Source organism: Simochromis diagramma, unplaced genomic scaffold, assembly GCF_900408965.1.
Source record: "Simochromis diagramma unplaced genomic scaffold, fSimDia1.1 OVJJ01000283.1, whole genome shotgun sequence".
Classification (NCBI taxonomy): domain Eukaryota; kingdom Metazoa; phylum Chordata; class Actinopteri; order Cichliformes; family Cichlidae; genus Simochromis; species Simochromis diagramma.
The window spans coordinates 229-11,680 of NW_024386814.1; the positions used below are offsets into that span (position 1 = coordinate 229).

At 40.5% G+C, this 11,452-nt stretch overlaps 1 protein-coding gene across 2 annotated transcripts; it reads left to right on the forward strand.

The window, feature by feature from the left end:
- The first annotated feature begins 2,395 nt into the window (after positions 1-2,395).
- Positions 2,396-10,549, forward strand: LOC120730699 (OX-2 membrane glycoprotein-like). Of its 2 annotated transcripts, XM_040027156.1 has the most exons (5): positions 2,396-3,315; positions 3,929-4,392; positions 9,338-9,676; positions 9,769-10,077; positions 10,246-10,549. In XM_040027156.1, exons 2-5 carry the CDS (start codon positions 4,212-4,214, stop codon positions 10,461-10,463), a joined length of 1,047 nt encoding a protein of 348 aa, XP_039883090.1. In that variant the 5' UTR covers positions 2,396-3,315; positions 3,929-4,211; the 3' UTR covers positions 10,464-10,549. The 2 variants fall into 2 exon arrangements, with proteins under 2 accessions (XP_039883090.1, XP_039883091.1); XM_040027157.1 differs by lacking the exon at positions 10,246-10,549 and having other exon boundaries at positions 2,400-3,315; positions 9,769-10,216.
- The last annotated feature ends 903 nt before the right edge of the window (positions 10,550-11,452 follow it).

Genomic DNA, 11,452 nt, shown 5'->3' on the forward strand with positions numbered 1-11,452 from the left:
CAGCTTCAGGAGGCTGGGCAGCTAAGAGAGCTTCAGGAGGCTGGGCAGCTAAGAGAGCTTAGTTGCCCAGCCTCCTGAACCCACGGTTCGACACAGAAAAAGAGTCCTTACTCACCACAAGCCGGCGATGTACAAGTCCGAACGTCCCGGCTGTGGGGTGCGCGCTGGCGGCGTGATCGTCGTTTCTTTTTGATGATGGCTCTGACGGGCCGAGCAGCTCCACATCTGGCCCTTCAGGCAGGTGGGCAGTAGCAGCTGGGGGATGAAGGTGGAGCTCATTTTGGATTAATTCCTGTTCGAGTGGGTGGAGCGCACTGAGTAGCCAGGGAAGACCAGAGATTAAACGCTGTAGTCTTGTTTCCACAGCACGGCGAAATTCCTTCCCCTCATGTTCGAGCCACAGATGCAGGAGTCTTTCCACGGAGTAGATTATGTCCAGACGCAGTTCTTCTGGTGGGTTGAGTGCTGCTGGGTCCATGTCTGGTTGCGTCGTACTGTCATGAATCGCTGTGCGGCAGGCAGGAGTTGGACCCAAAATGCAGGACTCAGACTCAGGGGATGAACTCAAAATCACAGCTTTATTGGCTGGTCACAGAAAAATGAGCATACAAAGTAAACTAAGCTAAACTGGGAAACAATGGACTAAAACTCACAGGGAGATCCACACAGCTTGAGGGACAACACGACACTGACTCAGAGAAACACAGGGTTTAAATACACTGGGGAGTAACGAGGGGAATGAGACACAGAAGGAGGGCACAGCTGGGAGAAATCAGGACCGATGAGACAAGCAAAGCAGGACACATTCACATAAGACACAGACCTTCAAAGTAAAACAGGAAGGATCACACAGAGACGCGAACTTGACAGTGGAGACAGCAACTAAGAAACACAGAGACATAAACCATAAGGCAGAGGAATCTAAGATCCGAGAGACACAGAGGGGAACTCAAACATGCAGACACAGACTTACACAGAACAGAGGGGACACAGAGCAACATGAAGGGCAAGGGATCGAAACTAGAAACCATAGAATAACTCACACAAGTACAATAATACAAACATCACAAAGAACTAAAAACGCTGGGTCAGGAGACCCAGGACCGTGACACTACCGGTGCTTCATCCACAACTACAGTCAGGTAGCAGCAGCACACTCACACGACTTAACTCCACAAAGCTCCCCTTCACCCGGTCTCACGAAGCTGATAGAGCTTTTGCCAAACTCAAAGACTTGTTTCATCTGCTCCAGTTCTGATTCACCCAGAGAGCCATAAGCCATTTATTGTAGAAGTAGATGACAATGGATCCTCTTTTAGGTCTGGAAGATGATATGATTATGAAGATGATACAGATTAATATACACTTTGTTTTTTGGGTGTAGTTTTTAATAAGATATTAACTTTAAAAAAATCACAAAGCATATTATGGGGAAAAGTAAAAAGGTACTTAATATAACATTTTTAGCAGGGTTGACAAAGGGTCTGTCACGTTAATTTGCTCAAGAATAGATTTTGGGCATGTGGTATATGGGTCAGTGGATAAAAATTGGCTAAAAAGTTTGGATGTTATCCAAGCTCAAGCACTGAGACTTTGCTTAAGGGCAGTTAAAACAATGCCAATGTGTGCTTTACAAGTAGAATCAGAAGAAAGTCCACTATATATTAGAAGACAACTAGTTAATAGTTAACAATTGGATACATTTGAAAGGTCATAATAAAAATCATCCTGTTAAGAAAGTGTTAGAGGATTGTTGGGAAAGAGAAAAGATTTTAAAAATAGTTTTGGGTGGGTTGTGGATAATAGAGCTGGAGCATTTAAAGTATTAAATGCTTTACCATTTTATTAAGTATTAAGAATAGAAGAATTACAACAGATATTTGTCAAGAATTTTATAATAGAGTGGTACAGTGACTATTTACAGATTTATACAGATGGGTCGAAAGATCACAGTTGCAGAAGGGAAGCCAGTTAAAATTGGAGACTCCAGTTAGAGAAATGAACATTTCAAAGGAAAATCGTTTTAACCTGGCCTGGAAGCTTTTCCTTTTAAAATAATCAAATGACACTGGAGGAGGACTCGTTTTAATCAGGATTTATGTGGACTTGTTGTGATAAAAAGACTGGATTGGAAACTTTTGGTGTGCTGAGTTCAAGGAGCAACACCCTATTCTGGAATTCGCAGGTAACCAATGAGAGGAGTTCAAGACTTGAAGAAGAAGAGCTTGAGAGTTGAACTCCCAGGATCTGGTGTGGAAACCCATTCTCTAACAACACAAGGCCTGATAAGGTGGTTGGAAAGTCTTTCTCAGGAAGATGCAAAATTTGTATGTGCTTGGCTGCTTGTTTTTCTTAGTGACCACCTTTTCCTGTTTGTAACCAGGCTAATAATTTTTGGGCCTTGGATTGCAGACCGGAACTGTGTCCTCAGCCACCAGTCTGCTTTGGAGGAAAAATAAATCTTGTGTACCTTATTTTCAGTGTGAGTGTGGTGGTTTTCTGCTGGTCACTATTAGAACTTGTTACTTTCTTGGATGCCATTTTTCTGCCCATCTAACATACATGGTGTATTAGTTTGTAGTAAAGCAGCTCTCCTCTGGATGAATACTGCCTCCACCTGAGAGATCAGCCATATCTGTAACTATGTGAAAGAGTAGAAGAGCAGAGAGCTGAAACTGATGGTGGTGGTCAGACACGTGACTTTATGTTCTTTTTGACATGAGCAGAGGAGGGAGGGTGAATGTGTTGGAGCTGAAGCTGCCTGGAAGGAGGAAAAGAGGAAGACCTCAGAGAAGATACATGGATGGAGTAAAGGACATGCAGAGGGTTGGTGTAGCAGAGGATGGATGGGGTGAAATTCAGGTAGGTGATCTGCTTTGGCGACCCATAAAAGGGGGCAGAGAATTAACTACATACATATATTTGTTTTTTGTTTTTTTAAATATATTATTTATGTGACTTATTCATCCAAGAGCAACTTAGCTTCTGATTCGAGTAGCAGGTATTAAAAAATAAAAATTACCAAGCGATGAAGAGGCTTTACTGAATTCTCAAAATGCAGAAAAATAATGATTTAGATGGATGATTAAAAGATTTCAGCCCTGCAAGGAATGCACAGATGACACTCTACTGCACTGGGAAGTTTTTGTACTTTACTTTGTGTATATTTCACAGCTGGGAATTTCCACAAGGAAGGGACTAAGTGAAATTCTCTAATTTGTTTCTATGTATTGTATAATAGCCAGTGAGGGGACAGAGACATGTCAGACTGTGGGATTATACATTTGTTAGTTTTTCTAATGGCCTCTTCAAAAGGTAAGTTTTATTCCATATAGTTATTTTTGGTTTTTTAAGTTATTTATTGTGACAGGAAAACAAAACAAAACAAGAAGCTCCTAAAAAGGTCATAAATGTGAGAACTTTTCCAAAGAAATCTCAGTCAGTTATGCCTGAGACAGAGAGACGATTATAACAGAGTAAAGATAGCATTAAAATGTTGGTGACAGAAGTAATGCTAAAATCTCAACAAGCCAAAGTTACATACATGTTAAAGGGAAAGATCAAACAGTACAGAAATGAAGAAGTGGGCATTACGGGGCTTCCCCAGTGAAATAACTGAACTTGGAGCACAAAATAATAAATAACATACCAGTAATGCGCGGAGGGAAGGCTTCTGAGAAAATGTATAAGTTCACAGGGAATTTCTACAATAGCACGAGTTAGAGGTGGGCAGATTGATGCAGTTATCAATACTATTGATACCAATGCTGGTATTGTTACTGGAGATATACTACTGCAATAGGATTGGTACTTTGTTTCTGTCCTGTAAGTTCAGCATGTACCTCACTGAATTCTGTTATGTAGTTGTTGTTTTTTTAAATGAAACATAAAACACGGACTATGAAAGCCTCTTATTTTGTTTGTGCAGCTCTAACAGCAGTGATACAAGCACAGCAGACTGTGCTGGCAGCAGTGGGAGAAGATGCTGAATTCAGCTGTCAGCTCTCGGAGACTAAATACATCCTTCAGGTCACATGACAGAAAATCTTACAAGATGTGGAGACAAATGTTGACACATACAGCTTTACTGAATTTTCAAAATGCAGAAAAAAATGATTGAGTTTGCTGATTAAAACACTGATGAAACTCTACTGCACTGGGAAGTTTTTGTACTTTACTTGGTACAGTTGATCATTCTAACACACCTTGGAATGTCCCACAAGGAAGGGAGATTCTTCCTTCCTTCGGGGACATTTGAGTTTTCAATAATTTGGCTATTGTACGACGTTGTTTCAATACGTGGTACAATAGCCAGTGGGGACACAGAGACGTGCACCATGTCAGACTGTGGGATTCTGTGTTTGTTTTTTCTTTTTATGGCCTTTTCAAAAGGTAAGTATTATTCCGTATTGTTGTTTTTGTTTTTTAAAGTTATTTATTGTGACAAGAGAAAAAGAAAAAGAAAACAAGAACCTTCACTCGTAATAATTAAAAATTGATCCTAAAATGTGAGAACTTTTCTCTGAAGTGACAAAGAGATTGTCTTTAGACAGAATTAGAAGGAGATACAATTACTGAAGAGTTTAGATTTTGTTTGAATGAGTGACAAAACGTTTCTCCCACTGAACACTCAGCCTAATAAAAAAGAACAAAATCAACTTTCTGTGTTGAGTTGTTCATCATTCAGATTAATGAGACTGTTTTGAGAGCTGTGTGAAAACAGCTTTAGACTGTTTTGTTAAAGGTTGCCCCATGCCTATTCATATTACGATGAAAGCAATAGATAAACCACATGTTTGTGTGTTATGTATGTATGGTTGGTAAATTAACAAAAATTGGGTTGTATGTGGCCTACAATGTAAAAGACGTTTCACAACCCCAATGTAGTTAAAAACAAGAAGGCACTCATTTCCATTAGACAGAGACGGAGTTCAGGTCATAAGTAGTTTACTGACAATTATTTAACATTTGAAATTAAAAGATCCGTCAGTCCATTCACATATATACTGTTCAGAGAAGGAATGTAGTTTAGAGCAAAGTGTAGTAGTGTGAAGTGGCTAAACACACTCACCAATTGTTCTAAAATAAACAATTTATCAAAACATTAACAGTCTTTCACACATACATACGGTTTATACACTATTTTAAAAAGAAGGGCTTGAAGACTTGATTCATTACAAAAAGTCTATTAAAATGTTCTGGGTAACCACAGAAATCTTAGTCAGTTATGTCTGAGAGAGAATGTTTATGACAGAAGTAATGCCAAAATCTCAACAAACCAAAGTTACATACATGCTAAAGAGAAAGATCAAACAGTGCTGAAATTAGGAAGTGGGCAATTTAGGGCTTCCCCAGTGAAATAACTGGTCTGAAATAATTGAGGCACAAATTAATAAATAACCAGTAATCCACAGAAGGGGAGGCCTCTGGGAAAATGTAGAAAATCAATGGGAATTTCTACAGTAGCACGAGCTACCAGTCAATACCAGTCCTGGTACTGGTTATGTTGAAGTGATGGGTTTTATAATTCATTTTTGGTCCACTGAAGGGATTGTTTTGTAACCCCAATATTGATATTTTGTAAATAAAAATATGACCTCGATTAATCTTGTAAATTCCCTGCACTTGTCATAGATATCTACATGATGTCCAAAAAATATACATCAAGTCCAAGGTTCTAATGTTGAACGCCATATTGATGTCCAGCTTAAATCATGGTTGGACCTCCAAATTGTTGAAAAAGTTCAAATGCAGTACAGACCTCCAGAATTGGTCATGGACCAACAGAACCAATATAGACATGATCTGTACGTCTGTCTGACTTTCTTTGTTTAGTTGGTAGCTAACTGAATTGTGTTACTTTTTTTTTATTTTATAGATTATAGAAAATGTACCTGAAACATACAGTATGAAACAATGAGTGTCAGGTTTATATTTATAGTCTACATCACATTTACAGTGGGGCAAAAAAGTATTTAGTCAGCCACCGATTGTGCAAGTTCCCCCACCTAAAATGATGACAGAGGTCAGTAATTTGCACCAGAGGTACACTTCAACTGTGAGAGACAGAATGTGAAAAAAAAATCCATGAATCCACATGGTAGGATTTGTAAAGAATTTATTCGTAAATCAGGGTGGAAAATAAGTATTTGGTCAATAACAAAAATGCAACTCAATACTTTGTAACATAACCTTTGTTGGCAATAACAGAGGTCAAACGTTTACTATAGGTCTTTACCAGGTTTGCACACACAGTAGCTGGTATTTTGGCCCATTCCTCCATGCAGATCTTCTCGAGAGCAGTGATGTTTTGGGGCTGTCGCCGAGCAACACGGACTTTCAACTCCCGCCACAGATTTTCTATGGGGTTGAGGTCTGGAGACTGGCTAGGCCACTCCAGGACTTTCAAATGCTTCTTACGGAGCCACTCCTTTGTTGCCCGGGCGGTGTGTTTTGGATCATTGTCATGTTGGAAGACCCAGCCTCGTTTCATCTTCAAAGTTCTCACTGATGGAAGGAGGTTTTGGCTCAAAATCTCACGATACATGGCCCCATTCATTCTGTCCTTAACACGGATCAGTCGTCCTGTCCCCTTGGCAGAAAAACAGCCCCATAGCATGATGTTTCCACCCCCATGCTTCACAGTAGGTATGGTGTTCTTGGGATGCAACTCAGTATTCTTCTTCCTCCAAACACGACGAGTTGAGTTTATACCAAAAAGTTCTACTTTGGTTTCATCTGACCACATGACATTCTCCCAATCCTCTGCTGTATCATCCATGTGCTCTCTGGCAAACTTCAGACGGGCCTGGACATGCACTGGCTTCAGCAGCGGAACACGTCTGGCCAGGGCCGTTGCTAGCCATTTGGGTGCCCTAAGCACAAATGCTTTATGGTGCCCCCCCCGCCACTGAAAAAAAAAAAAAAAAAAAACATTAATACTTTAATTTCTCAGTGGAATTTGTTTAATTAAATAACAACAAACATGACAGTTAAACAAATAAATAAGGTTAAAGGAGGTTAAAAATACTGTTACAAATAAATACTGAAACAAAAATTGAACATTGGAACAAGAACAAAGAGCCTGGCAATAATGTGTAATTTCGGTTGAAGGGGGCACACATGTCTCCACAGTGTCACTTTCTGATAGTCTCTCAGTGAAAGGACTCTCAGTGGTACTTGTGTATGGAACTGTACCTGAACTGGTGGTTGATGGTTCTTGTTCTTCTTGGCTAGGGATTGTTGCAGGGTCTACAATGGCTGGTGGTTGATGTCCAGGGATGGCACTACTACTGGATGGTTCATCCTGTCCTTGAGATCCTCCTTGAACATATTTAAGCATTGACCCTGCATACAAGAGAAAATATTCAGGGATTTTACAGAAATACAATTTTGAATCTACAGTAGGCCTACGAAAGATTGCATTATAAGACTAATAAATTAAGTAAGTCACTGGTACATTTAAAAATTACTAACTATATTTTACATGTATAGATTTTCATAATGGCAAATGGCAATATAAACATGCTGTACATAATTTGATATAAATGCGCAAGTAGGAAATCTATATTACTGGAAGATATAGGTTTCATATTACAGTTTCACCAACAGATGTCGCCCTTGATCTATGAACCTAAAGAAAGACGAGAACTATTTATGTGTTCAGACGTCAATGGCATAAATAAGATATGCGTCTTTATAGATATCCTGAAATGCAGCAACATACAAAGTAATCTTGTCTAATCTGATAATAATACTTGACTGCATCACTGACCTATCCCAAAGTTAAGGTTAATCAGTAGCATGCATGACGTTAGCCAGCTAGCAACCTGAGGAGGGAAATGCTAGTCTCACGAATCACGATAACGTTAGCAATCGTGAGTCACGATTGCTAACGTTATCTGAAAACCGTCAATTGAGTGACCATGATGAGTTGCTTTTAGTAGTCCATTCTATATTCATATCCACAACGTAAACAAACTACCCAACATCAATCATTTGCAACATTTGTTAACACAGTATGAACACTGCTAACAGGAGCTATCACAGAGTTGACGGACATGAGCGTGCAAGCAAGGGCTACAATAATGAACTTTTTTTATTATTATTATTTAAACATTGCCTTACCGGCAAGCGACGCCTGAGTTTCATCACGCTTCCTCTTCTTCTTTCTTTTCTCCGCTCCCGACTCCTGTTGCCGTTTCGAGGCCATGTTCAAACAGGTGTTTACCAATTATAGAACAGACCACTGGGAGTGGGGGGCACCAGGAGGAGACTGGAGACAGGGCACAAAGCAGATTCACCCCTTTTTTCGGGAAAATTGTTTTATGTTGCTTTTGTATTGTTTAACCATATTAATGCATATGATATTTATAGTATTAATATGGTTTACTTTTTTTTTTTACGACCCTGATTTTTTGGTGCCCTACCGGCCATTTGGTGCCCTACGCAGTGTGCGTTATGTGCGTTTGCGGAGCTACGGCACTGCGTCTGGCACTGCGGGATTTGATTCCCTGCCGTTGTAGTGTGTTACTGATGGTGACCTTTGTTACTTTGGGCCCAGCTCTCTGCAGGTCATTCACCAGGACCCCCGTGTGGTTCTGGGATCTTTGCTCACCGTTCTCATGATCATTTTGACCCCACGGGATGAGATCTTGCGTGGAGCCCCAGATCGAGGGAGATTATCAGTGGTCTTGTATGTCTTCCATTTTCTGATGATTGCTCCCACAGTTGATTTTTTCACACCAAGCTGCTTGCCTATTGTAGATTCACTCTTCCCTGTCTGGTGCAGGTCTACAATACTTTTCCTGGTGTCCTTCGAAAGCTCTTTGGTCTTGGCCATGGCGGAGTTTGGAGTCTGACTGTTTGAGGCTGTGGACAGGTGTCTTTTATACAGATGATCAGTTCAAACAGGTGCCATTCATACAGGTAACGAGTGGGGGACAGAAAAGCTTCTTACAGAAGACGTTACAGGTCTGTGAGAGCCAGAGATTTTCCTTGTTTGAGGTGACCAAATACTTATTTTCCACCCTGATTTACGAATAAATTCTTTACAAATCCTACCATGTGAATTCATGGATTTTTTTTTCACATTCTGTCTCTCACAGTTGAAGTGTACCTCTGGTGCAAATTACTGACCTCTGTCATCATTTTAGGTGGGGGAACTTGCACAATCGGTGGCTGACTAAATACTTTTTTGCCCCACTGTAAGTGGTACCCACATGTCAATTTGTTTGAGCCTAAAACACAGACTACTCCATGACCCGAATTATTGTTTAATCCTTCCCATCAATACCTCTCAGTTCCACATCTCTAACTCATGTTATTCTCCATGCAGCTCTAACAGCAGTGGTCCAAACACAGCAGACTGTGCTGGCAGCAGTGGGACAAGATGCTGAATTCAGCTGTCAGCTCTTGGACACTAAAGACGTCCTTCAGGTCACATGGCAGAAAATCTCACGTGATGTGGAGACAAATGTTGCCACCTACAGCAAGTACTATGGTCAGAGAGTGAATGATGGCTTTAAAGATAAAGTCAAGTTTAAATACACTGGACTACAGAACTGCTCCATAGTCGTCAGGAATGTGACGGAGCAGGATGAAGGCTGCTATCACTGTCTGTTTAACACTTATCCTGAAGGCTCCTTCACAGGTAGAACCTGCTTCCAAGTCTATGGTAAGAACTTTTGCATTAATGTGTTTAAATGTGCTAGAAACTGATTTCCTTTCAACAACATATTCCTTGCAATATCTCCTGATCCTTCACAGAGCTGCATGAACCTGTTGTTGATGTCAGAGAGTCAAACTCTACTGAAGAGTGGGTTGTTTCCTGTTCAGCCACTGGTCGACCTGCTCCCACAGTAACACTCAGTGTCTCACAACAAGACCTCAGCTTCTCACAATACAACACTGTCAGTGTGTCCAACACCAACGCTACATTCACTGTCACCACTACAGCTGTGCTCTCAGGTTCACGTAAACACAGCACACAGGTGGGATGTGCAGCACGAGTGCTCTCTGCTCCTCACAGAGAGGTGATGGAGACGATTCCTGAGGTCCAAAAACCATCTGTTGGTGGTGAGAAACTCTTTCTGTATACCACAGACTAGACTAGAGACGGATGATACTTGGGTAAATTTGACTGGGATCTAATAACAATGACTTCAATACTTCTGCCTTTCCCTTCAATTCATGAGTGATGTACTATTGGTGGTCAGCGTCACTTTTTTCTGTTTTTTTTCACAGATTTTCCCTCAATCACTGTAATAGCTGCAGCAGTGCTGGTGTTGGGGTTTGTCTTTTTCTGTTGCTCCACTATGCTGCTTGAAGAAAAGTTACCTTTTCACTTTCTACTTAATGTATGTCGTTTTGTAATGTGTCTTATCTTATTAACTATCATTAGTGATTTATCGATTCTAACCCAAAATCTATCTAGTAATGTCTGCACATATTTTCAGTACTGATTTTAAAGTGTTCTAATCCTTCTCTCACTCAGGGAACCCAATAAGGATTCAAATACTTCAAAAGTCAACCAATGACATTGATGTGTAAGACTATTTAATAATTATTTATTTTTTTATATTTCATTTATTCATTCATTCTTTGCACTGTGATTTAACCCATCTTTGTGTAAAGCAGGGGTGTCAAACTCCAGGCCTTGAGAGCCAGCGTCCTGAAGCTTTTAAATGTATCTCTGCTGCAACACATCTGAATAAAATCATTAGGTCATTAGCATGACTCTATAGAATTTGACCGCATGCTGAGTTGGCAACCCATAAGCCTACTCAAGTAAATTTAAATAAATGTAAGTACATACCACCAGGTAGCTCCACTCGTACCCAGTGTAACGGGAAGTGAGAGGGTTAGGTTTTGGCGCTTTGAATGTTCAGTTGTGTGATGCAGCGATTAACGTTTGAGTAAAATATTGGGCTCTCTCGTGTCTTCCCTACATTCCTCCACAATGTACGTTTTTGCAAAAATGTACTTCTAGAAGTACTTTTATTGCACGATGTTCATTCACTCATGAGCTGCTGCAACATGAATCAAATGGCTGAACGGCCACCTTGGCGTGCAGTCAAGTTCTACAGTCTGCTAATGATCTAATAATAAGTATTAATATTCCTCACTCACCTTACTAAGTGTTTGTGAACACAGCCAGAAACATTTGCATCACAAACACAGACTAGTGTTTATTAGCAGAAGCTTTTGGGTGGTTGCTCTCAAACCTGTGTACAAGTTTAAGCATTAATGGTCCCGTCACTGATTTCCAGGTATCCAATGTCAGGCCTAACAGATGGATTCAGACGCAGGAAGCGTTCTGGCAAGCAAAGGGTTGACAATTTATTAACACAGAGGGAAACCACAGTGATGTGTATATACAGTGAATGGGGCAGGGGTTCAGGGCTCGAGGGGAAGGAATCCACACTCGCTGTCCACTCGGCCCAAACTCCGC

Excerpts from the sequence above, each read along its gene's own strand:
- LOC120730699 (XM_040027156.1), top strand. The coding sequence starts at position 4,212 with ATGTCCCACAAGGAAGGGAGATTCTTCCTTCCTTCGGGGACATTTGAG. Across the intron at positions 9,677-9,768 it reads AACCTGCTTCCAAGTCTATG|AGCTGCATGAACCTGTTGTT; the intron begins GTAAGAACTTTT and ends GATCCTTCACAG. Across the intron at positions 10,078-10,245 it reads CCAAAAACCATCTGTTGGTG|ATTTTCCCTCAATCACTGTA; the intron begins GTGAGAAACTCT and ends TTTTTTTCACAG.